This window comes from Dermacentor andersoni, chromosome 7 (genome assembly GCF_023375885.2).
Source record: "Dermacentor andersoni chromosome 7, qqDerAnde1_hic_scaffold, whole genome shotgun sequence".
NCBI lineage: Eukaryota > Metazoa > Arthropoda > Arachnida > Ixodida > Ixodidae > Dermacentor > Dermacentor andersoni.
This window is the reverse complement of record NC_092820.1, coordinates 146,373,092-146,400,569: the sequence shown is the minus strand read 5'-3', so window position 1 is coordinate 146,400,569 and position 27,478 is coordinate 146,373,092. Positions and strand designations below refer to the sequence as shown.

Sequence of the window (27,478 nt, the reverse complement as noted above, 5' to 3'; positions counted from 1 at the left end):
GAATGACCCCGACTTCCCATGCCCACATGCATACTTGCAATGCCTCCAAATTGATCTTTTTTTAACAGCAAAGGTGCTGCACAGAATATGTGAAATTGGGTGAAATGATATAACAGGGTAGAAGTCTCTTGAAGTGCAACAACGTAGACAGGAAGAAAGTACTACACATAAAGAAAAAAAAACAAGACTCCAGCAATCGCAAAGAAATAGCAGTACTCTACCTCATCAAGTTTGTGCAATGCACCGCAATCATCAGCCAATTAGAAACAAGAACCAAGAAAGCTTCTGGGCTCACCAGCCAACATGGAACAAGAACTCTCATTCGTGAGTGGCTGATATGACTTATAGCTTTCATTGTAATGCATAGAACTGACTAATGAGACAAAGTCGGGGGTAAGAGCGCATTCTCACTGGCAATTGATATAGGTTGCGTGACCGACCACGACTGACAACGGATGACTCATGGTGACAGATGTTAGGTTTGCAACTGAAAAATTGAGCAGCGAGCGACAAATACAGAACAGTTGCTTTTTGACCAAAGCGACCGTTTGCATCAAAAGTGAAAAATGGGTGAGCATGGCGCTCTTTGGCCACACCTGGCCCTTGCGCCATTAAACATCATATATTCATTCATCCAGTTGGTATGGAAGCACGGCTAGTTGGTATGGAAGCACGGCTAGTGTCCCCTCTTTTTCGTTCCTTAGCTTGCATCTCAGTAGTTCGCGCTCTGAATTTGACCATTTGCAACCAAATTGGTCTCGTGACCTCTGCAAGTTGCGGTGTGAATGAGCCTTAAGAGTTAGCCGATAATCACGTGCCTCCATCTGCCTTGAGCGAGACCGGTTGGCTGAGGTTCAGCAGCAAAGCTTCGGGCAAGGAGCCTCCCGGCGGGGCAGCGTAGAGCAGTCCCTGCGGCGTCTGGTACATGAGAGTTCCCAGGGACGACTGGGAACCGGGCAACACGGTGACCGTGGCTGGGCTGCAGCCACTACTCGACGCACCTCCACTGACAGGACCTGGCAGAGGCACATCAAGACAAGCCAAGCCAAGGTAAGAGAAAATGAGTCTGTATCGGCAGTTGCCTAAAGGACGCAAACTTGAAACAAAAGCCAGAACAGCCACTGCACCACCACTTCCACTCTTTTCTTGACCTTTTAAAGTCAACTGTGCAGATAACTTGCCAGGTCAGTTTAAGTGCAAAGTTCTGGCGAACTGCTGGACTTATTGGACTGGCATGTTTTGCTTTCATTTTGTTGTCTTTCAGCTATGCTTGGTTAGGAAAGCAATGGGCCATGATTGGGAAAGAATGGAAACAAGTGTGCGTCCCTGTCACGAACTTTGTAATGTTGGAGCATGGTAATGAATTAGCAACTGTTTGAAGCTTGCTGAATTTTTGCTTTGAATACAAGAAGAGCCGTGTCAAGATAGTCACTGGCTTTCCCATTTACAGCTGAACCACATTGCAAGATATGTCTCATCCAACAAGCAAATACCTTTGTTATATCCAATATTGGTTATAAATATATATTCATTACATAATGATATTGGCGAGAAAAATTTTGTATTTACTTTGTTATATCCGGTAATTCTCATAATTGTTATAATACAGGTTTTAGGTGTCGTATCACCTTCGTTCTTTGAATTTATTCATTGTTGTAGTATTTCTTTGCATAAGATTACTTGCTTCAGTGGCTTAGTAGTGCAATATCAGAGGTTTAATTTCTGACTGTGGTTGCTGCATTTTGATGTAGAAAAACGCAAAAACGCTAGGAAAATGGTGGGTAGACGTTAAAGAAGCCTAGGTGGTCAGAATTAATTCTTAGTACCCTACTATCATGTCGCCAAAGCTGCTGTGTATGGCTTTGTGATGTTAAACATCAATTAAACAATGTAATGTCAGAGCTTGATATAACAAACACATATTACAAATGATGAAATATGATGACATAAATGTAACATCTGGATGGGAATTTCTACAAAAATGAAAGATCAGAGACAATGTCTGTTACAGCAACGATATCAAATACACAAGACTAATTTGAAACAGCTCATCCTGGATATGTGTGCATCTCTTGGCCAGTGACTTGGCTGACCCACAGTCAACATCCCAAACCTGTGTAACCCCACCAATTTGTGTATTAATGACCATGCAAGGGTGATTAATGTTGCTCAAATGCCATGGGCAAGCCACTGACAGGCCGTCAGAATCGGCCTGTCAGAGGCATCACACTTGCATTTCTTTCACATAGACCTGACTGCAATTTTTTTTTCGCGATCGGTGCATACGTCTCTAACAAACCTTGGATATAACAAAGTTACTTTCGTGTCGTATGCAACTTTTTCATTATGAAGTTCAACTGTATTTGACTTGCAGTGTAAGCTGCAGTGAAACCTGCATGCTTGGCCACCTCACCTGCTAGTGATACGACAGACTGCCCACCAATGCGGTAGATGGGTGCAAGATCAGCAGGGTTGGTGACACTGCTGGCTGAAGACACCACAGAACCTGCAAATGAGAAGACAAGGGCGTTGAATATTTGCGCACTCCAGGCACAAAATGTAGGCTACAGGGATACTGATATTTATTTTTGAAGTTGTAGGATCTCTAGCACATGTGAATCACACTTGGCTAGTTCGAAGGATAAGAAACATAAGATATATTTTCATACTAAAGTTAGCATCGAAATGCTGGGCGTGCTATTATTAATACTACTATCGTGATGTCATAACAAGGATGAAAAGTTGCTGACGAAGTGTAACAAAAATTTGGAGGATGCTTAAGCTTCACCTTTAAGAGTGGAAAGCGACAGCATTCAGACATCCCTGACTGCTTCACACACTTCTGGGCCACTGCAGCTTAAGTAACCGTAATGTTCACCGGAAAATGCTGGCGGCGAAATGTATGCACGAAGGCAAGCTTTCTAGTAGAAACGTGGCCTCTTGTGTGGGCTGATCTCCTGTTATTGTTTTGTACTTTTGATATTTTTGTCTGAGAAGATTTAACATAAAAGGCATACTCTGTCAAAGTTTCGTTTCATGACATTTGTTTGTCGGCTGCCACTCTCAAAATTCTGAGGAATAACTTTGTAAAGAATGCAAGAGAAGGTATAAGCAACTTTAGTGCCGTGTAGAATATGTGTGGCTCAGACTGATTTTTTGCGAAAAGATGGTTGATGCTGACGCCGGATTTTCTGGAACATGGAGCGTTGAGAATTCCAGGTATGACGTTGCTCATAAAAACCTAAACAACAGTGCTGTGCTCATTTCTTCTGCCTCTGCTCGTTTACCACAGCTGCAGCGAACAAGGTCATGAAGTATGCGCCCTCTGGGTACTGGAATTGAAACTTTTTCATAGAAACAAGATATCATAAATAACTTATTAAGATTTTATTAAGATTAAGATTAAGATGCCAGTATTCTTTATTTGGGCTTTAGTAGGCATGAACTTACATTTACCGGCAAAAAAATGACAAGCACAATATGTCATTTTAGCGATTACTACCAACTTGTTGGCCTTCGCATATTTTAAAGATATTATTCACATACTGTCAACTAAATAAAAAGCAAGAATATTATCGCTTTACAATGATTCAAACCTGCATCATTCAAAATTTTTTTTCACCTGATCAAATACAAATATTTGGCTTGGCCTTCTATGTTTTGAATTCACTTTCATACCGCTTAATTCAAACAGAAATTTCAGTACATTCAAGCATTTAGTCTTTGAGGGTAGTGCAATGAGGACAAAGACACGGCTGATTAGAAGACATTCTTAAAGGTACACTAAAGCAAAAGACTTAAATCTGTTTAGCCTGGTCAAACCTTACTTCGAAACACCATTTTCATTAATTCTTCGATAATAGGTTTATTGTGAGAAAGAAAATGAGGGTTAAAGTTACATTTCCTTGAATTTCATGATGAAATCCCAGTTACAGTACAGTATGTTACAGTACAGTTCCCGTTAGTGGGATGTCATGAATTTCAATATGTATTTTGTCATATTTTGGCCATTGAGGCATAGTAAAAGTTCTTGAAACATTTTCAGTTCCCTCTTTTGCTCTTTTAGAATACAATGTAGTCCATCTTTACTGATGAAAAGCAAAGAAAGGTTAACCATGTCTGAGCAGTTGCTGTCAAAATCAATGCCGTCACGCAGAGTTGGTGCAGCAACTTAAAGATGGCATTGCCACCCATATTTCGTTTTTGTATTTTTTCTGGAATACCAAGCCCTTCTGATGGTAAGAGTTGTATTTTTGGTATTATAGAAGGGCAATTGACTAATTCCGCTCAAATTATTTTTCTCTATAGTGTCCCTTCAAAGCATGACAGTTGAAAACATGGCCATGTTTAACATTGAAGATTCTGTGTACATGCTAGCTTGTACACAATGCAGGTTATTCGTGCATACATACAACTGTGTATTTCAAAGTACATAACCTGACTACATGAACTGGAGCATGACCAGGTTGTAAATATGCCTGCATATTCGTTCTGTTTGTATACATATTTGGATGCAAACAAGCATGCCTTACAAGTGTACCTGTAAACAAGTACATCTGTATAACAACTCATAACTCTGTTTTGGACCACATATTTTTACTCAACATAAAATAATTAGCATTTCTGGCAACTCAAACAATCTATGATCCCGGCAAGTATGAATTTTTATGTAGACGAGTCGAGCATATTTCTAAATTTCTGTAAAAAAAAAAAAAGAAGGTAGCTATGCTGCACTGAAACCACACGCATATGCTGTTTAACTTTCTTTTGTTTTGCTTTTTGTTGTCAGGTAGTAACTAGATTTTTTTTGTTGCACAGTTATTTTAACTGGGGGCAGCAGATCAAGTTTGCCAACTCTGCCCACCTGAATTAAGTACCGAGTTGAGTGCTGGTGATGGCGACCCATTCGTGCTCGCCCCCTTGTTTGGGGATGGTGGCGAGTCCGGACTGGAACCATCACTATCGCTGTCATCTTGGCACCCGCCGAGGAGGCTGTTGAACAGGGCCTTTGAGTCCTAGGGCGAGCATAAATAAATATACAGAATTTTCTCTCAACAGCAAGTTTTAACAAAGCAGAGGCATACTGGAACACTTGAGAATATATCCAACAGCAGCAGTGTTAGCTACTACATCTTGAAATGTTACGATTAGCGCTAAGCATATTAGTAGCATTTTGAATGGAAATTTCTTTGCGGTGATCATGTCGCAGCCAACATGTTTATGCCAGCAGATAAGTGTTATGCAGTCAAAATGAAATGTTGCACTATGCAGGTTGCTAGACAAATAAAATAATGGAGACGAATAAAAATAAACTGAGGGGCTAGAGAGGTTAGTCACAACAATATGAAGCAATCAGATAATGAAGCCAGGGAAACCAATGCAGAAATTAACCGCTATGTTTAATTGAAATGACAGAAATAATAATGAAAAGGGAAAAGAAAGTGGATCTAAATGCAACTTGCCCACCTGCAACAAGTGATCTTGTCACCCACTCTCTTCTATATTTCATTTGATGCTTTTCCTAGCTTTACTGTTTATTGGCGGTAGGTGGTAGGGCAGAAATTATCTTCCTAGTAACTCTTGTAGTGCAGTGTTCAACCTGACATGGAGAACTAACTAGCCACTTTATAAGCCTCACAAATAGAATACGGTTGCTCCTTCCAACAAATGTTATGTGTGCCTTGCTTAAGCAAAGTGCCACAAGAGGTTTCCACAAGGGCTGCTCTTGATGCCTACATGTTCCGGCCTATGCTAGTACCTGCCCATTCTGCAAAAGCTGACGTTTTGTATTAATTCCTGCAAAATTTGTTTTACTAGAAACACATTAATCAGGTGTAATAAAGGGAAGGACACTAAACTGGAAACAATTATAGTAAATTTATCACTTTGCAACTGTGACCAGCCAAATTCTTCTGATTCCAATTATCTCCTACAGGTGGCTTTGCCACGAACCAGTCCATCTGTTAGTCTCCATTAGACACATTCAGCTACGAACATCAAAGTTAAGTTCAGGATTATATTTTTTCCGATTTTAGCATGCTGCCTAAGCACGTAGGTTTCGCTGCTGAGTGTTTGGCTTGATGTCTAGTTAATTTTTGAACAGCTACTCACTCTAGCAACTCTTCTAATCAGCAGCTATATAACAGTGTAGTCATATACAAAATCCATACATCCATACATGTGAAACACACAACTGCATGGTGCAGCAAGCTTGCTTCTCTGCATGACAATGGAGCCTCTGGAGTCGTGTATGAATGAGCAGAAGAAGATGATGATAATAATAATAATAATAATAATAATAATAATAATAATAATAATAATAATAATAATAATTGTGAGACCCGGTATAGAAGCACAGCAGACGATTAAGCGCATGGAGCGAGTGCTAAGACATCACGATGTCACAACACTTGCACATCGTGGGAAACGAAACCAAGACTATTCATGGCAAAGCTACTATTGTTATTATTAATCCATTACTACTTACTTGATTGAGAAAACTGCGTGTGTACCTGGACGTTATTCTCAGCCTATAAAATCTAACACAAGGTTTGATACTTAGACCACTTTTATTTTTAATTTTAACGACTTACCTCTGTGTTTATCATCTTCTGATTGTATACTCCAAGCTGTCGATGCAACCATTTTTTTATTTCATTATCCAAACTTAATACTGACGCAGAGAATACAGTAGACTCCCTTTAGAACAAGCTCGAAGGGACCATGAAAATTTGTTCGTCTTATAAGGATAGTTGGCAACATGACCACTGCATCCAAATATCTTACTTCAAAACGGTAAACGAAGCAGACTTACAAAGGGAGAAAATGACATCAAAAGCATTTATTTAGATAAACTTAATAGAAAAAGGAGTAATGAGGTGAAGCGTTGAGGAGGAGGAAGGTAGGCAGAGGCATGCTGGGTTCACCTCCTCTAGGAGTTGCTACAGGTTTTGTTTGCGGTAAGGACGTACCTACGGCTTCGTCTCAAGATAACATTGTCCTCGCACGTCGTATGCGGTGTGTGCGAGTGAAAGTGTGCGATGGTGAGCTGACGATGGCGGCTCAATCTTGCGTGTGCAAGAGGGAAAAGGGGAAGGGAACGTGCCTTGTCTCGTGGCGCGCATGGCACCGAGGGAGGGGAGGGAGGGGGGAGGGGGAATTGTACTTCGGCCACGCGTTGTCGCGCGGGCTTCATCTTAAAAGCGATCTGAAAGCACAGTCTAGTTGGGCCGATGGCTCGTAGATTTGCATGCACTGTATTCTCGCTGCTCAGTTTGCGTTGAAGCGATGGGCAGCACAGAGGTCACTTCGCTCGCTGCTGCTGCCGCGATTCCTCACAACAGCATTTTGACAGTGAGCGTACACGGTCATTGAGTGTTATGTGGTCATGTTTGACTGTGCACGCTGACACCATGCTTCTCAACCTAGCTAGTAAGCGAATGTTTACAAAGCGGCATTCTACTCCGGCAACCCTCAGGCGCACCGAGGGCTGATAGCTTCGTGTGTGCTGTAGCACCCATACGCTTGCGTGTCACCCACGTTCACGAAGTGAAACGTCACTGTTTTTTGTTTCCTCCTCTTGTTTTCGCCTCTGTCCACGGACGATGTGCACTGCAGGCCTCCAGAAGGGTGCCTTGATGCGCTGCGCCCAAGAGAAGGGTGCCTCGATGTATGCACCCTTGGGCGCAGCACATCGAGGCACCCTAGCCTCCAGGATCGGTAGCAGTAGGGGTGGTTGTCACTCTCAATGTTCGACTTAACTGAAGAGTATGTCTGAGACGGTTCGTCCTAAGTGGACTTTTTTTTTTTGCATCGGGTCTATGGAAAACCAAACAAACGTTCCCATGTTGTTTGTTATATAAGCGTGAATTCGGCTTAACATAGTTCGTCCTAACTAGAGTTCACTGTATATTAAACTGCTGTTGAAGGAATCGACCTAGATACTAAAAAAAATCTTGCCCTGTAATTTTCACATCTCCACGAATGAATGTCACTGGAAGTCCCTGTATATGTAGTGGCAACAATATTGTTCCACGCTAAGCTTTAAGGGGTTGATTGGATAAATGTATAAAATTTTACATGCACATCGCTTCATTAGCAAAGAAAGTAGTCTATGGCACTAGGGGGGTACTCTTAAAGTTCGCTTATGCCTTTCTTCATAGTCGCATTAATTATTGCATTTCCTCCTCTGGTAATACTTACTCCTAACACTTAAGCTCATTGCAGCATATTCAAAAACAAGCACTGCACATTAAAACATTCAGCAGCCCTATGGCTAATGTATCGCCACTTCTTCGTACTCACAACATATAGTATCTGTGCAAAAATTTTCACTAATACTCACTAGGTATTTTAATGCGCACAAATTCATCAATATAAAACGTAATCTTAAACTAGAGGACAACTGGCCTCCCCATTCCTCGTGCATGCAATTTGCTTCCAATAACAACTGTTTGCTTCCTGTGCCCGAAATCAAGCAATGCACTTTAAACTGACATACTTGAAATAGTTTAAATGTACACTCTTAAAAAATTTGTACCCCTTGGGGCACATCTTGTCCCACAACAATAATCATCGTCTGCCTTGCTTGCGTTTCCTTTCTTGAAAACTGTGTTCGCGACTTTCTTGTTGGGAATGCTAAGTCGCATTGATAACACGCATGCCGTTCGTGACCTGGAACTACCGGGCGCGCAGCGTTAACGAAAGGAAATGAGGGCAAGATGACGGCTATTGTTGTGGGACAAGAGAAGCCCCAATGGGCGCAAACTTTTGAAAGAGTGAAAGCTGCTGTTTCCCGGACTTTTTCCCCCCCACTGTTACTATTGGTGCATGCAAATTGTCAACAGTCCTTATATATTAGCTTTCTTTAAGGAAGATGATACAATATATCTTAAAGACAATGCAACAAAGATAATGCTTTATTTATTTTTTGACAAAGAATCAATGACAGTGGATGTCAGTTACAATGAGAGAGAGTCATTGTGAATAGGAAGAGGGCATTTTCTGCAACCCTTTAGGGAGCCCGGCTCAGCGGCTCAGTTATAATGTGAGTGGGTGAGTGAACCTTAAATTGAAAGGATGGTCCTCTGGCCTACAGGTAGATGGTAGGGGGATAAGGATGGGGGAAGGGAGGGGGTGAAACTTGTAGCAGTTCCGCAGTCAGCCTTCACACGCAAAGTTCGACAGTGACAACAACCAATGCCGGACGTCAGCCCAGGCAGCACGTAATCACTTGCCCTGATCGGCGTTTTATCGAACTACACCTCGGGGGAGGGGGGGAGGTATTCTGTAAGAGTCCACCTAGTGAACTGTCCATTTCGGGCGCTGCTGATTGGCTAGGGCTGCACCTCTCCTCCTTGCTCGTACAGCTGTATCCAATCAGCAGCAGCTGAAATGGACAGTCCACTAGGTGGACTCTTACAGAATACCCCCACTGAAGAATTAGCACACTATTGGGCTTATTTTGTTCCGCAGCCGCCACGTGATACCGGGAAATCTCCAATTGTGGGTCTCAAAAAAAAGGGGGGGCGGGAAAGAAGGAAATAAAAAATAAACCGACGGCGGTTCGATCCACACTGTTTAAGCTGGCCCAGGTGTGCGTATATAAACAAACACCATATGGCGCGCATTTTGTACAGGCACCCATGTTCACCTTTTTCTTGGTCCTCTCATCTGTGTTGGTCCATTATACTACGCCGCAGAGGCAGGCCAAGGTACCTGATGCAATTCATTGAAGTAAAATTAAGTAGACGCATTATAGTTGCACTTCAAACCCTGTCCATTCCGATGTTTGGCGCGCATGTAAGATCGCGGTGTTAGCATAAAATTTGAGAGTTACTACCAGTTACCACTTTTAAGCTTCCTTGTCCGCACATATAACTTTACAGCTCTTGTCCTTTGGAAATTGTGCCGACATTGAAGAAGAAAGACAAAGAGCAGGGTCTTTAAATAATTCAACATTGTGTGTACTTAGTGGCAGCTATTTTCATAAAGGCAAATAAAAACCTCTAAAGATCGAATTTTTGAGTGACTTTACGCTCTCCCAGCTGTGAACCGCAGAACGCGGGCTGACATGCACGGTTTAGTCTGCTATTTGACCGAGCTAGCGCCCTGCATGCTCTAGATTACATAACCCGCCGCTACGCTACGGTTACGGCGGGTGGACGTGTTTATACGTTTTCCCGCGCTCGCTAAACAGCTACCACGTCCTCATTGTATGAAAAAACACGTCGTAAACGAGGACGCAGAAGGGAGGAAACGAAATAGATAAAATCTGAAGGGGGACAGAAACGGGAACCGCGCACGGCTAGAAGTCTGGCAGCCGGCAGATGACGCAGCAGCGGCATCTAGGCCCCGCGCACCGTTGCTCGGGGGTCCGCGTATCAAAAAACTACGCCGCAGCTTAGGACAGCGGCACGCGCGTATGCAGCGAGCCGCGGTCTCCTGAAGGAAGGGGGTTGGCAGCGCTGGGTCTGTATATAGCTTGGCGCGCATTTGTGGGGGCAGTTTCCAAATCCGGGTCGGGGAGAGCGCCAAGTTTGTCCTGGAGGAGGTTCCCCCGCCGAAGCCCATACTTAGAACGGCCTCCTTTTGAAGCCAAACCCTGCTTGCTGATGCTGCCGTCGTCTCCGCGGGCCTCCCCGCGGCAGCACACGAGCACGCACCCGGTGCGGATGACTACACTACAGAGACCAGACGTGACTGCTCGCAGAGAGGGGGGAAAAAATGCGGAATCACAAGCAACTTTTCGCTATTTAGCAAACGAAATGTCTTCATCCACTGGAGTTGTTCACGCCAGGCCGCTTTGATGTCGAAAGTTTTCTGCAGCGGAACAAATTTCGACGCAAGTCGTCCGCACTATTTTTTTCTGTACCGATCAGGTGGCGCCGATAAAAAATCCTTTCCACAAGTTGGTTCTTTATTCTGTGGTTTCCACTATAATACGCAGCAGATAGTAGAGCACGAAATACGGTCGAGCATGTGCCAGGGCACGTTCCGGCGGTTTCGCCGACACGTGTTCAGTGAAAGACGAACAGGCAACCGCGTCTGTCCCTAAAACGTAAGCAATCTTTCTGTCCAGTGCCTATCGCGCCCCGACACCATCGTGACACTCTTTTATTTCGGATGGCACCGTTTCTTCCGCACATTAGCACCGAACGACTCGTATTCAAACTGCTATGTGTTTGTATACCCGTTTAAAACACTGTTTATAGTACAAAACGCGTAATAGTTGAACAATATTTGGGGACACGTACCGCAAGCCTGCGGAGCGTCGTCTGCTTGCGGTTATCTAGAGCAGACGACTATGCGGATGCACCTGGAACGCTCAGCCAGCGCAGCTAGTAAAACGGTCGCTTTCACCACAGAACACGGTTTTAATCTGGGAACAGTGCTGCTACTTTCTGAAGCACCTCAGCGCGGAGAAATTGCCAGTTTCCAAGAACGGCGCGAAGTTACGGGGCACGTACGTAGGGTGGGTTGACACATTTACGTTCAATCTGCGTCTAGGCTTATGCAAACGTTGGACTTAGCACCAGCGGTTCCCTCGATGTTTTTTCCCGCCCGGAACCTGTCGGTTACGAAGTGCGACGGCGTCGCCACCCACGTTGCACGTGTTGCTGGCGTGAAAGTAAACTTGGCGCTTGCGCCAAGAATCGCGCGCGACACGCTATACTGATGCGGCCGAGCTGTATATCACCGTGCCGGCGCCGGTTGCACGCACCTGTCCGTGCCGAAACCATTAGACTTACCTAGAAACAGTAGCTCTGAAAATCAACAACCCGCACTCAATCCTTGAAACCCATATAACACGAAATTTATCTTCCCCTTAGAAGTGCTGGTTTAATGTCACACTCCTACGCCACTATATAGTGGCACTGTTCAAACCTCTCTCATTTACATACACCACTGCCGCACAGACAGTTTCAATCCTTGAGCCCATCTGTATTAAACTTTTTAAGCATGATCAAAGCACAAGGCATTAAAGTAGCCTGCTTTTGGCTAATGTTGCTACTCTTAAAGTTAACTTAACTGCGTTAGCACAATTAAATTTCACAAATCAGCTGCTAGCTTGACATTTTTGGGACAGTGATTTCAGGCATGATGGCATATGCATTACATGCACACACGCAACTGTATTTGAAACACGCTTGTACTGTAGCCACCAAGTTAAAAGCAACAACAAAAAAGTTTGACATATTAGAAGGAATTGAGTCGCTATGTGAAAGATATGTTGTGTCATTTCGACCAATGTGAATCTTCAGAGCTTACAAGCCTGAATTGCAAGAGTATATAAAACATGAAAATGCTCTCATGACACTGTAGCAATCAGCCACATTGGCAATAGCTTAATTCTCATGTCTCTTTAGCTGGAATCAACGAGAGTGTGTGCCATCAGAAAGATTTCAGTAAACAATTTTTTACCTACATGATATCACACTGACTAATCACACAAGTAATGACCACCTGTTGAAGTAATCAAGCTGAAGTGAGAAAATGGTGCAGTCTACCACACATTTAAATGTCTTGTTTCAAACCTAACGATAGATCAAAAACAAAAATCTGGTATAATGGTGTAGGCTTGCGCTAGTCAGTAGCTTATAAAGTGAAAACAGTGCACATCTGACAGTAATGGCGAGTGCACGGAATAAGACAAGCACTGAATGCCAAAGCCACCTTAGATTCAGGAAACATGGTTTGTACATGCGTGATGTTGCTACCAGTATTTACGTGCAGAGTTTTAAGTTAAAAGAAAGCAATATGTTGGTTTCAATTAGTTGCCTTCGATTTTGTTCCTTTACTCTTTACTTATCAAAATGATCACGCATATGTATAAACCAAGTTCCAATCAAATAAAACGACTGATTGGAAGTCAGTGCTTGTCTGTCACCTTTCTTGCCATCCTTAACTTTTTCTTTATGTGCATTACTTCTTTATAAAATGCTTCTACAGTGTGTTTGCACTTTCTATACAAAGTTAACAGACATGTGACAACCTGCTGCTTGCAGCAACAAACTTCCAAGATGAAAACAGTCATCAGGTAGGCATGCCTATAGTGGTAGTGTGGAATAAGAAGCACTCAACGCATATGCAATTAATTTTCATCTATATTTGCTTTGTGCCTACATAAATAATTATAATCAACAACTAATCACAACAGGTTCAACAAAGGCTTTGCTTGTAAAGAGGCCTGCAGTCGGCGGTGCACAAAAATTTTTTAGGTCACAGGTTTCATTGCATGCTCAAAACTAGTCGTCACCAATCACACACCAGTGGTAACAACGAATCAGGCAACATTCCAAATGCAACATACTCTAATGCAAACTTTTGCTCTACAGCCTTCCGCCACATGGAAGCTTCTGCTCTTGCCCTTCCTACACTCTCAAAAAGAAGGAAAAGAAAATACAGAAAGAAAAGAACAGTTTACATCCCCCTTTTACATCTTTTATATCCCCACTTCGCGCTAGAAGCCAAAATCAGTTTACATCATTTGGGGCTTATCTTTGTCTCGCAACAATAATCATCTGTCTTGCTTGTTTCCCTTCTTTAAACATCTGCATTCACTGCCTTCCTGTCAAGAATGCTATGCCACACTGATAACGTGGATGGCATTTGTGAAGTACCAGGCATGCAGCATTAAAGAAAGGAAAGGCATGCAAGATGGATTATGGTGATATGCACTAAAGGGTGCAAACTGCTTTTAGAGAGTATGCATGCCCATTTTAGGTAAAAGCTAAATTGATTTCATTGGAATTTGTCGCACTGAGTGTGTGGGTACCATGCGATTGCTCAACATTTTATAGAAGATGCACAGAATTTTTTTTCTTCTGAATTATAAGATTTCTTCTGGGTCATCACTGTGGCATACACACCAACTAAAATTTAGCAGTTTTCTTAAAATGCCTGTGTAACCTACAAACATTGTCTACTTCAGAAAACCATCATCATCAGCCTGTTTTAGTTTTATATCCACTGCAGGACGATGACCTCTCCCTGCGATCTCCCATTACCCCTGTCCTGTGCTAACCGATTCCAACTAGCGATCATGAATTTCCCAATTTCATCGCTCTACCTAGTCTTCTGTTGTCCTCGACTGCGTTTCCCTTCTCTTGGTACCCATTCTGTAACCCTAATGGTCCAATGGTTATCTAACCGGTGCATTACATGACCTGCCCAGCTCCATTTTTTTCTCTTGATGTCAATTAGAATATCATCTATACCCGTTTGCTCTCTGATCCAAACTGCTCTCTTTCTGTCTCTTAACATTATGCCTAGCAATCTTCATTCCATCACTCTTGGCGCTTCAAAATTCAGTTGTGGGGATTGTCCCAAATCTGCACAATGGGTGAGGCATAGTGGAGGGAATTTTGACTGCCTTGGGTTCTTTTATGTATGCCTAAAAGTAAGCACGCGAGCCTTCTTGCATTTCACCCTCATCAGAAGCGGCTGCCGCCAATGGGTATCGAACCCACAAACTGGCAATCAGCAGCAGAGTGCCACATACACCAAGCCATTGCAGCAGGTGGGCACTAGAATATAATATCTTGTTTTAAATGCAACACGTTTCATTGCAATTGTTTCGGCTGCTTGCCCAGACGAGCGTCGCTACACTTCACACAAGTTCTATCAGACAGGGCAAGAGCACAAAGACTCCTCCTTGTGAAAATGTGCCAGAGATGCATCAGAGTGAGGCTTTTATTAGACCGAGCCTTAGTCTTAAGTGGTGCTCGCACCGCAAAACTCAAGTTTCAAGTGCAGTAAACACTGAGTCAAAACTGGACACACAACTGTGTTAAGTATGCTGCGGAAGGCTGTACGCTCGGTCACAGTGCGAAAATTCAGCAACTGAAACAAAGGTGACAATGTCAAATTTGCATAAGTACAGTCCGCAAGCACAACAGTCACATGCAAAAACATGCTACACCGCACAATATAGCAGCAGTGAAAAACAAAGCTGTTTCAGCAATAGGTACGACTTTCGTTACTTCATCTTTTACTGAACTCTAAGGATTCTTGGTGAAACACAACTCAGGAAAAAAAAAAAAACGACACAGCAATAATGGTCCTGTAAAATATAAGGATTCATTTTGCTTGATTCTAGTTCTTTGTTATCATCTACCACCCACGACTGGCTTATCTTGGTGGTAACATAGTGGAGCGCTCTTTGGACCACAGTGACGAAATGTGAAAAGGAAAATAATTGAAATGGAATCACTACATTATCACTGGCTTTTTTAAAGCAATTTGCTAGCAAAAAAAAAAGTTTAATCAGTTGAATTTAATCGTGCCTACTATGCATCAAAGATTACGCACATACTTGTACTATACACAGAAGCTTCTGGTGATCAAGGCTGCACCAGGGGCTAGGTAAAATCATATATATATATATAAAAAAGGCACATATAAGACTTGGTTGTTACACATGCAGCAAGCGAACAAATGTGCAAACAAACAATGTCAAGGCCAGCTTGACACATAAACTTGTTCATTCAGTCACAGGCAAAGTTAAAAAAAAAAAGAACAATCTAGTCACTCCTTCATTATCACATTGCTGTAACAGCAACAGATCATGATATTTAGTGGAAGTTCATTGGCAATCGACCTTGCCTGACATAACATTCTTTTGAAGGTGACAGAAGTATGCAGTGTAGGCCACAAGCATTGGCAGAAGCTGGGTCAGCTAGATAAGGCATACATTTTATGTGAACGTTTGATCATTATCATTGTCCCAGTTAAGACCACTCAAGGATAAAGGCCTTTGCCAATGACATTGAACGACTTGTTAGTTTACCACATTCAGTGACGTTAATCGTAAGGCGAGGTGAACCTCAGAAAGCCATTTTTCTTAATAGCAGTACATTTAAGCATCAATGCAACTAACTTCAATATAATGAAATCGTTGATGTGATGGATCATTTTACTTTTTGTAACTGCCAAGCTAGGATTGTCAGACCTGATGCAATGACATTATTTGGCATTCTAAAATCTGTCATTCATTTTTTATGTAGCTCCTACACCCTTTTGTTTATGCAACTTGCATCGGCAAACTAGAATCGAACTTCATTATAATGAAGTCGCATCTGAAGCAAAAATACCTCCGTTATATCTGATATTTGTTACCCATTAATATCAGTGACAAACATTTTAGATTTTCATTATATTCTATAATTTGTTATATTTAGGTTTCTTACATGCTAAACTCATGCAATAATTATCATACAAGAGCTTCTTTTGCTCTTTAATTATTGCAAGGTGCAAAGAGGATAGACTTAACCTACAGGAGATTATATTGTTTTTTCCTCCTTTACACAAAACTTTATGCAGAATGAATGTTGCCTGTAAAGTTTAATGTTCTGTTGGTATACACTGCATTTTATAAGAAGCCAACAAACATTGATACGAAGGACAACATAGGGGAAATTACTTGTACTTACTAAATGAATTAAAGAAAGGATAAATTAACGGAAATGAAAGTGGATGAAAAAACAACTTGCCGTAGATGGGGAATGATCCCACGTCTTCGCATTACATGTGCGGTGATCCACCAATTGACCAGTTGCCTTCACCCAAAACGATCACACACTCGTGACGCCTGTGGCAGAAAAGATTTTCCACATTCGCCGCCAAGGTTTGTGAGTGGTGGCGCTGGCTAACACTCCCAGGGTTCTAGTAGGAAACAAATACCCAAGAAAGTGGATGGGGAAACGGCGTCGTGGTAGCCCAATTGGTAGAGCATCGCAAAAGTAATGCAAAGACATGGGATCGTTCCCCACCTGCGGCAAGTTGTTTTTTTCATCCACTTTCATTTCCATTAATTTATAATTTCTTTAATTCATTTAGAAAGTACAAGTAATTTCCCCTATGTTGTCCTTGGTGTCAATGTTGGTTGGCTTCTTATATGATTAATAAAAAACGGGCCCCTCAATTAACCCCCATTCTTCTCGTTTGCACTGCATTGTGCAACATATACATATCTGACAAAAAATAAAAGCTTTGCTTGCGTTAATTTACTAACTACACATCGCATTGGCAAAAGTAAAAGGATAAAAGCGCAAAGGAGAAGACACGATTTGCACAACCTTTTAACACATGTAAAAAAAAATATAACAGCGTTGTCATCTCTGCAGGTTTGGCACTGTAGTGTAAACATCTTTCTTTCTTTTGTCTACGGGCAGTATTCGTGTCACAAATGTTGACTGTCTCTCCGGCAGCCAAGGGAGCTTCGCAAGGTGCAGGCAGGCAGGCAGCCAAAGAGTTCCCACACGCGTGCACACAAACACACACACACACCACAACAACAGGATTGCACGTAGATTGTTTTTGTTTGGTTCAAACTCAAACAGCCGAAGTCCTGTTGTTATTCAGGGCGCCCAGGTGGGAAAGGAGGAGGGAGGGGAGGATGCAGTCATGATGCTTTTGCTCCCTCGCAGTCAGATCATGAAAAATGGAGGCAATTTCTGGCTGCCGAATTCGGGGAACTGCACGAGCGCCGGCGCCTGGGACAGCTGTAACAAGGGCGATGGAGTGAATGGGGGGGTAGGGTGGCTCTCTTCCTGTTATTATTTAAAGGGGCACTAGCAAGAAATACCAGTTAAATTTAGACTGGTTGAGTACAGTGCAAAGTCAGACTTATCTGGTGTGGTCGAGTGGCTGGCCGTGGATGTTCGCTGTTGGGTTCCACATGTTTGTTCTATAATACATCGATTGAAAATGCAGCGTGACCATGCATGGTCTTATTGTGGCATCGCCCCATGGTTTTCTTTGCAATATTTGGTAACTGAATTGGCCAACTGACCACTGTGGACAAATGCAATTCACACTATACACTCTTAAAGAAACCCTATCTGAATTTCTTTGGTGGTAGTTAAGTGAAAGGCCAATTTCTGGCACGGAAAATGAAAAACAGGCTCCCCTTTCTGAATTTTACAAACCAACCATAGTGCTGACGATGTCAGATGGTGTCATATATTCTGGAACATTGTGATTTCTATCCATATCTCCTGCGCAGGAAAAGTTACCGAATGTTGCCCAGAGTCCCCTTGCTTACTCTCGAATTCAGCATAGTTATTCGTAATTCATCCCTCTTATTTGGTCAATCAGAACCCAGCAAGTTGGAGTCACTTGTTACATAATAATTTTTTTAAGTCCCATTCTTTTAGCTCTTTGTCACTGGCTTGCATGATTCCAAGCCTTCGCTATCGCCAGGAATGGGTAGTAAAAATGAACAGAATTGCAAAAAGAAAAAGAAAAAGAAATTACATAACACAAATATTGCCTCAGATCACGATAAGACTAACCTTTATGATATTACAGCAGTATTAATTTATGATTCTAGCTTAACTCGGTATTTCTTCTTACTGTCCCTTTAAGTAGCTGCACATGGGCCCTGGAAAAACCAGACCAAGCAGGTTATTCTCGCTGTGATTTTCTTGCGATTCCTCCAGCGACAGCTGCGGCAAGTGTGTGTGTCCACGACACCGTCTGTGCGGCAGACGGGCATCAGCGACGTTTTGGAAGTGTGCCAGCGAAGGCCAGTGACGGTGACTGACTAGAAGGAGAGGAATCGTAAGAGAACCACTGCAAAAACAGCCTTCTGGTACACAAAAGCATTTTGGGCACTTTTCGATGGCTAAAAACAAACACCTCTGATGCTAGAAATGATAAGCAGAAGCTTCTTTTTCTTAACCAAGACATTCAGAGAGGGCATGCAATTGTTTATAAAAAGCTTCAGGGTGAACAACAAGGAGGTTTAATTTTGTCACTGATACACCAGTACAGTAGTAGCACCCAGAAAATTGCACAAATTGGCATTACAGTAGATACCAAGTTGTACCAAATGAACTACCAAGAATAGACATAGTCAAGAGAATCTAGCTGATATGCTTAGAGGCAAGAAAGAAGCACAAAACCAAAATTGTATGATTTTAATAAGACACATTCAATGTTTTCCATTGTGACCACATAATGCACACATGGCTGCATGCAAAAGTAACAGATTGTAAAAGGTTTTTGAACCATGATTGGGCACCACTTTAGGGAACAGTTACTGTTAATTCTTATTTAACATACTCGTATTCCTGAATAACATTCTTGAGTAGAAATGATGACATTTTTGCTAGTTGACGCAAAGATTGAGGTCAGAACCAGAGAGGTTACCTTTGCACACGAAGACATCTGGGTATTGTATGAACTGGGCATGAATCAACAAGATTATACTGGAGGTTGTACTACTTTCTGGCAGCCAATGGGACACAATGGGTGACACAACACAACAGCAGATCGCACCACACTACAGAGAGCGAAAAAAAAAAAAGCTTGTATCTAATGTTAGTCTATCACATTCTCACAACACCAGCAAAAATGAAAGCTCTGATCAATGCAGCACGCATGACAAAGCAACGGCACACCACAACGCAGTCTGCATGTTGCAACGCCTTTTTCTAACCTACGTCACTGCCGTGCACAGTCAGCTTACTCATGCATATTTACACCATGCTCATCACCACAAAGTAAGGCTTGCCATGCATGTACATCTGGTCAACAAACGAGAACCTCTGTTAAAGCGGACTGTTACAGAGCTCAGGTGCTCGCAAATTACAAGGAAAGCATACAACCATCGTTTGAAGGTATGGGCGATTTACAACTGCAGAGATCCGGGGAATGTGCTATTTGTAGAATCATCGGAAATTAGGGTGGCCACAGTACAAGGATGTCAGCTTAAAGCTTTTAGTATTGAAAGGACTTTGGAAGAAATTTGTAAACCACATGATGCTAATCGATTAAAAAAGAAAGAAGAAAAAAGAAAACTAAATGGCCAGCAGCAACAAAAAACTATCTGTTTAGATGCCATCTGCAACGCTTATCGCACATTGCAATGCTCATGTCAGCAAGCCTCAAACAAGCAGCAAATGTCCTCTGGACTGAGGCACGAAAGGACGTGTATTGATGGTCACTGTGTGTCACCTGTATTTCATCGAAAATTGATGAGCCAGGCAACATGTCCATGGGGAAAGAGTTAAGAATATGTTCACAATATCAGCAAGGTGCTCTGCTGACAATTAATGCTATTAAGCAAACAAAGCTTCACTTACAGGTCAGAGTAATGTAACAATTTATTTGTATTGGAAGAAACTTAGATAACTTCTAGTCCCTACGGTGAAGGTGATGACATGCTGCCAATGAAGGGCCAGCCACATTTTAAGGTAGTGGGTCTGCCTCCCCCCTGGTTGTGTCACTTTCATAGATACGCAGACAATGCAAGTTATGTGACGGGTGCAAAACTTAACGATCTGTATAAGCAACATCGCTAGGTGCAAGTTGCCTACTGCACCCCAAATTTCTTTAATGCTGTTGCCATTTCTATCTAAACATATCCACCTAAATGTATATCTAAATCCAACCAAACTGCTTGCATTTCATGAATAGTGCACAATTTCAAGTGTATGTGAGCACCAGCGGTTACTCTGGAATTTGCAGGACGACATATATAATTAGTGGACAGACTTGACCTGGGAGCTTAGATTCGATGACATTAGCATGCCACTATCATCATTGTTTGAATGTTGCTCGTCTTTCTGGTCACAAGTTTGTACGGTGAAGAGACTTAGACTCCTAACTCACACTTTTGGCAGCGTTTGGCTCTTCACGATCACTACAACATGACAATATTGTCTTGGTTGAAAGACTGCTTGTGCTACGGCCTGTGCGGTACAGTGCAGAGAGGACAAGCCTCCAAGGCTTTGCACATGTACTCTGAGACTTATAAGCACTACAGAGTTCATCGTTTTTCGAGCTCACCAAGTGTGGCTCAAGTGCATTTATGGCACACAGTCCATGTATATTACGAGACAAACAATAGAAATGATTAAATAATCATGTAGTGGAGGCACTCACGTGCAAGTCCACATCTAAGATACAAGTGCTTCCCGGCTTGCCTAACCAACGACAGGATTTTCACACAGGTAAAACTTGTGGTTTGCATTCCTGTAGCTACCCCATCCAAAGCTGTCTTACAAGTTCATCACATTTCCAGCCATTTTCTGGAAGTGACAAAAGCAATTAGTTTGATTGATTGAGTGTCCCGAATCGGCACACAAGCTATGAGAGATGGTGCTACTGCAGGGCTCCATATTAATTTTGACCAACTGTACTGTTTTTGGAGCGCGCCTGAAGCTTGGTGCACTTGTTTTTGGTATTCTGCCCTTACCAGAACGCGGCCACGCCTGCTGGGAGTCAAACCCACGTCCTTGTGCCCAACAGTAGAATGCCGTGGCCACTGACCCATCTTGGTATGTAGCAATGTGTGTTAAGCAGGAAAGCGCTAAAACTACTTCAAACCTGTAGATCCTTTTCTGTTCACATATCTGTTTGCACTTCTTTGTGTCTGAAGGAGGCTTATGGTTAGCTGTGGAAATGACGGCCAAACTCTTACTTTTTAATTTTATATCCAAACTGTGCCACCAACAGTGTCCATTCAGATTTCAAGGTGTACTTTCTAGCATATCTACGTCATTTTTATGGCAGTAATAGTGTTTAATACTTCCTAATGCTATACGGTGCTTCTTTGTTAATAACTTGCACCGAGCAAAAAACTGCCAAACATGACGCCAATAGGAATTGTTGTGGGGCATTTCAAGTCGCCAGTATTATCATTGCCTGTCTTTAGTTCTTGCATCCTACCTGGCTTGTCAAGACTGACTTATTCGGTATCTCAGAAGTGTGATCTATCTATCCAGCTTAACTTATAGGCCAGTTACAATGGAATTCTTTACTGAGTTTTAATGCAGATATAGGGCAATCACTAGGCAATTTTTTTTTGTTTTGAATATGAGGGGATGCGTCATGAGAAGCTGGCAAAATTAGACATTTTTAGAGAGAGATAACATTGATAACAGATGGACATAGAGATAACATTGTTGCCATTACTGATTGCTGGAAAGGATGTAAAACCCAGGACACCGAGAACCAGTGCAATTTCTTGGTATCACTTCAGGGAGTGGGTGGCACCCGTGGCATGCTCAAAATTTCGAAAGCCATGATCCGAGATTCACATCACATCTGCTAACCACCAAATGCATGGTGTAGTCTGCTTAGGTGCGTCTTAAAGGCTGTTAATACGAAAGTTAGATGATTATCAGTCCCATAAATTTGTCAAGCGTGCTTCGATAAAATATATTGTACTCACTTATAACCAATTTAGCCCGAATGAAGCTCCACTGCAGTTGCCCTAATTTTCCCTTTTCTGAAGCTGCGAGACAAAAAATAAACGTGGCCTACCTTGTTCTCACTGTCCTCCGTGACGCTATAAGTGAGGTCTGTCTCCTCAAAGCCCGTGGCGCTCATCCGCTGGTCCGGTCCCGGCCCTGGTGGACCTGTTGTTCCCTGAGGTGGGTCGGGCGAGTTGAGGCACGTCTGGATTAAGGCCTTGCCAGCATCGGACGTGATCATCGGCTGTAGCTTCCGCGTGGCAAACGTGTAGACGTGGCCCGTCTCTGATGCCACCAGTAACATCACCTGGGTGCCCGTCAGCGTGGACAATTCGTATGCCTGAAACAGGACCGACAGTCGCGGTGGTTCACAACAGTGGTCCTCAAACCTTCGGGACACCTTTTAGACAATTTTTTCTTCTTATACACGTGGTTACATATGATACAGATCACATAGAGACAACAAATGAGAACACACCGTATACTAGTACCATAGCCCACATCATGCCAAACCAACTAGCGTGCACCGCTCCAAACACACCCTCATACAGGCATTCAAACAATAGCAGATGTTCAGCTATTCAAAGCCCATTAATAAAAGAGATGTTTTTGCAGCTACAGTGGGTCACAGCCTATAGGATAAATGTAAAATGCATCTTTGTACACTAAGTGTTTTCCTTCCCTTTCCCTTTGCACCGATCACCCATTCTGTCACTCCACTATACGACCCGCTATCTGCCCTACTCATTACGTGCCTCGCACAACTCCCATTCCTCACTCTTAACCTCAACTATAATAGACAGTTTTAGTTGGGCGTCCGCAACCACTTATGTACGCAGCGCGCGAGGTCGTGTGTACGTAGCGAATAGTACTTGTACGAAAGGGCAATAGTTGGCCGGATGGAAAAGTTGAGAGGGGGATTGCCGACTTGCATGCGCAGGATTCGGTAGAATGCTACTCAGCGCCGCCATATGCCAGCTTCTGAAACTGTATAGCCAATACCAACCACCATAATGTCGAATCACAAGCCAGAGTCACATCTTCAGCCAGAGCAATATTGAAAAATGCACGCTCGTGGACACGAGAATGTTCTGCAAAGGCTGCAGAGCGTGCAGCGGATGCTGTGCAGCTTTTGAAAAGGTGCGGGCGCATGCAAGAGATCATGTGTGCTCCTGCATACTGCACATGTACGCTGTCGCCTCCGCGGGTTTCCTGCGTATGGAGAGCTGTTGCGGACACCCAACTAAAACTTTCTAATACCAGCTACCCTCGTTTGCTCACTTGTCTGCATCGCTGTCCTCTCATCATCATCAAATGGCTACACATATAGTTTTCCATTCCATCACTTGTTGCAAGACTTTTAGCTTTCTGTCAAAGCTTCTTCCTTAACCTTCAAGTTCCTGCTCCATATGTTTGTGCCCGCAGAACAAAGAGATTGTACACTTTTTATTTCAAAGATAGCATTACGCTGCCGGCCATGACTTGGTAGCACCTGCTATATGTGCTAAAACAAATTTTTTATTCTTTTGTGGATTTCCTTTTCGTGATTCTGGTCCCATGTAACTAAATGGCTTTGATATGGATTCTAGAAGCTGACTGCCAGTCACAAGTTCTTGTTCTCTTGCCAGGTTATTGTGGTGAGCCAACCAAAATGTATGTATTTACTGAAATTAACTGGAACCTTCATTTATTTGAGTTTACGATATACCGTTGCGGACAAATTGAATGTAAACAAAAAAGTATAAAGCTGAGCACCGCTTTCAAGTATAATTATCCGAGTGTGATTCACACTGCTGCAGATTCGGGCACCAAAGATGACATAGGCCTCAGACTAAAGCGTACAAGTCGAAATCATGCCAACATTGCATGAAGTACCGAAAATCGAGTTACAAAAATGCATCCTGCTAGCCCTAGCATGTTCACATTTCACTCGCTTGCAATGACACTTTGACGTTCATTCAATTTGTCTGAATCTTCTGAACTAGTTCAGAAGGCACGAACTATACTTAACGATCCATTTGATCAGTGCAGCATCACTGCAGAACAAATTCATAGCATTCGCTGCACTTGCAAAAAAGGTAGCGCACTCGCAGTACAGGTAAGCGGCACTAAACTGGCACCAGATATGTTCACAAATGATGCTTGCAGCTCCTAATACATTCCACCTGAACTCGCACGACTGTGTGCATTAAGTGCAGCTAGTCAATTGGATGCACTCTTATCAATGGAAACTACAGAAAACAATCCACATTGTCGTAGTCGGTAAAAAAAATATTTCGCTATTTCTCAACCTAGGTGAGCAAGGTCACAATCTCCTGTAAAGTAGCACGGCCGCTGAAAAAATAAAAAATAAAAGAAGAGAAGAAAGAAAAAAAGTGCGCCCCGCCGCGTTCATCGAAAATTCTGTCATATGCCGTGGCGCCACCAGAGGGGACTGTTGTCTGGGATTGGCATAGAAAAGGGGTCAGGAACACGCTCGGATGCCGTCGCCCATGGAAGCAGACTACGGCTGTCACGTTCACTCCCGTTACAGCCCGCCTGATGCGGCAGGCCGCACCTTTCTTTTTATCCAGCAGCCGTGAAAGTAGCTTCTTTACATACAGAGATGGTCCCATTTCTCCTTCATATATTTCATAAATTCTGAGCAGTCTCGTTTACTGTTTCAAAAGTATAACCTTTTTTCCAGCCAATGAGGGCTGCAAAGGCGATATTTTTTTCAGATGAAACTGGGGATATCAAGCGACGGACAAAAGCTCGCCACATGCAAATTTGGTTACATCGAACTACTGGATATATCGAAACAATTCTTTGCACATCCCACAGTTCTTTATATACCCTTTTCTCTGTTTATATTTGAGTGTTGGAATAGCCCCCTTTTGAGCTGTTGCAAGCAGGTGATAACAATAGTCCATATAGCGAGCCTCAGTGGTAGTGTTACTTACACAGAGCAAAATATAACTTGAACTGTTCAAATTAAAGGAGTAGTGTCACGAAAGCTTAAACTTGTCATTGTTTTTTTTATTAAAGGGCCAAACCCTCTAAACCTTTGAACACAGTATATTGGAAAGCATCTGAACAATAATATTTGTTCCTGCAAACCAGTTTCAATACCCAGGTGGTGGATGCATCATGAGTGGTCATGACACCATGATACGCTGCCTCAATGTGGATGCCACGTATGAGTGCTGCCAGAAGAAGCAGGCACAGCACTTTTGTGTATTTTTAGAAATGACATCCTAATGCCTAGCATTACTGTTAAGCATCAGCGAAATTTCGCTCTGTGTCGCGACGTCGCAGTAACGTTGATGACAGCAGGTTTGGCATTTCGAGACCAGCTACCAAAATGTCTTATGCTTCTCGACCTTTATATTTGATAAGTCTATGTATTACGTGCGACAAACGCGTGGTAGAATTCCTACAACTTCGAAAATGCACGTCCAATGCTCCTTCAAAGCTCAGTCATCGAAGCATCTCAATGCGAGTAAGTTGCAGGGTTAGGCAAATCGGCTTTTCTACAACGAGCCACAGCGCAAGGCTATACCAGCTGCCAGCGTCCTCTTTAAAGAGTATAAGCCATTTCTCACGACCGTCCGTGATGCGAGAGAACGGCGGCCGCAATTCGCTTTCTCCGCTTCTGCGACGCTTGCAAATTTAATTTCGGCCCTATCGTAGTAATCGCGACAGGGACCGCGGCCGGACGAAAAAAAAGGCCGCCGCCTGCACAGTCCCCTAACAGCAGAGTGAATTGAAAAGGGGGGCAGTGGGGCTACTACTAGAGCCGTCCCACGGCACACTCGACGCGTGGGTGTTTGGCCGGTGTGGGCAACAGTCCAAGCTGGGGGCCGCCTGTCGTCTCGACTCTATCGAGGGGAGGGGGGGGGGGGGGTAGTAGCCGGCGGCCTCATCGGAACAAATTAAAGCTCACGAACACCGATTTTCATCGTCGTGCGCGGAGTTCCCCCCCTCCCACTTCTCATAGTCATTTGTCACGGATTCCGCCGCGCCAAGCCCAGGCGAAGTCCCGTTGCTAGCTGCGCTATGCGAAAGAACGAAAAACAAAAGAAGAAAAAGAAAAGGAATGAAAGAAAGCAGGCGGGGCACTCGAAGCAAGGCTCCCTCCCCCAACTAGACGGCGGCGGCGTTGGCGGATTGCGGAGGAGGAGGAGGGCGCCGTGCGATTGCACGTGCGTCGTCAAACCCCGATCGTCCGAATACCGGGCTGCGACCGCAGTCGTAAACACCCGGAACCGATGTCAGACGGCGGCAATGTGCCGTCTGCGCGGTGAACGAACGGATTAAGGCGGCGGAAGGGGCCGCATTCGCCGGGCGAAGGGGCAGATGGTGCCGCCTGTCCGGGGGATCGCTCGCTTTTCATGCACGCCAGGCGAAGCCCAGCTACGGGACGTATGTACTACCCGAGATCGGCCGGCCCTCACCTTCTTCATGATACCCGTCTTCCGCTTGCTGAACGTCGTGTACCGGCGCAGCTTGTTGTCGATGAATTCCATCTTGATTTTGACGCGTCCCTTGGTCTTCTTGCCATTCGGAGGCGGCACCTTCTTGGGTTGCTGCTGCTGCTGCTGTTGCAGAAGAATGTCGTCCAGCGTCATGCCGGTCTCGTCGGATTGCTTCTTCTCGGCCGAACCGACGATGTCGTCCAGACCCGAGGCCGTGTCGGCTACCAGTTGCGCCTCGAAAGGCGTGTATCCCATGGCTTTGAGTTCCTCATGCTGGCTCGACGTCTGCATCATAGCGCGGCGACGACGACTTCGGGGGGACGCTTGCGTGTCTGTCAGTGGTCGAAGAACTGTCCGCCGTGGTTCATGTCCGCGGACTGCTCTCCCGTCGAAACGCCGTCGTCGCCGGGCCGCGACAGAGAGTCGAGGCACCCACACCCCCGATGATCGGACCCCGCCAGCCTTTTTCTTTCCACGACACTCACCCGCCGCCTTCGGGTCGCGCTTGAACACACACACCACGCACACGCTTTACGACCACACCACCGCAACCACTACTACGACCACGCAAAAACAACCGCGCTCGGACTCTTCGCACTGACGATGGTGATTTCTCCTCGGTCGTTCCGATGTGGCTGGCACCGTTGAGTCGACGCACGTGCCCGCTGCTTGCTCGCGAAATAAGATGAGAGGAATAAACTAAATCGAAGAACGCGACGCGCTGCCGTTTGTCCCAGACGCTACGCACGTCGACATCGGCGCGGCGCCAGGAAACGACTCGACGCAAGTCTCCGCCGAATGGGCGTGGGGGGAAGC

General features: G+C 43.8%; 1 protein-coding gene across 1 annotated transcript in view; it reads right to left on the bottom strand.

Annotated features, from left to right (window-relative positions):
• bs (serum response factor blistered) overlaps positions 1-27,478 on the bottom strand; it is a 28,648-nt gene extending 1,170 nt beyond the window's left edge. Inside the window, exons 1-5 of the mRNA XM_050180848.3 lie at positions 26,642-27,478; positions 22,276-22,545; positions 4,865-5,015; positions 2,414-2,506; positions 819-1,016 (exon numbers count right to left, since the gene is read on the bottom strand). Of these exons, the coding sequence (XP_050036805.1) occupies positions 819-1,016; positions 2,414-2,506; positions 4,865-5,015; positions 22,276-22,545; positions 26,642-26,956 (1,027 nt within the window). The 5' untranslated portion in view covers positions 26,957-27,478. The remainder of the gene's footprint in view (positions 1-818; positions 1,017-2,413; positions 2,507-4,864; positions 5,016-22,275; positions 22,546-26,641) is intronic.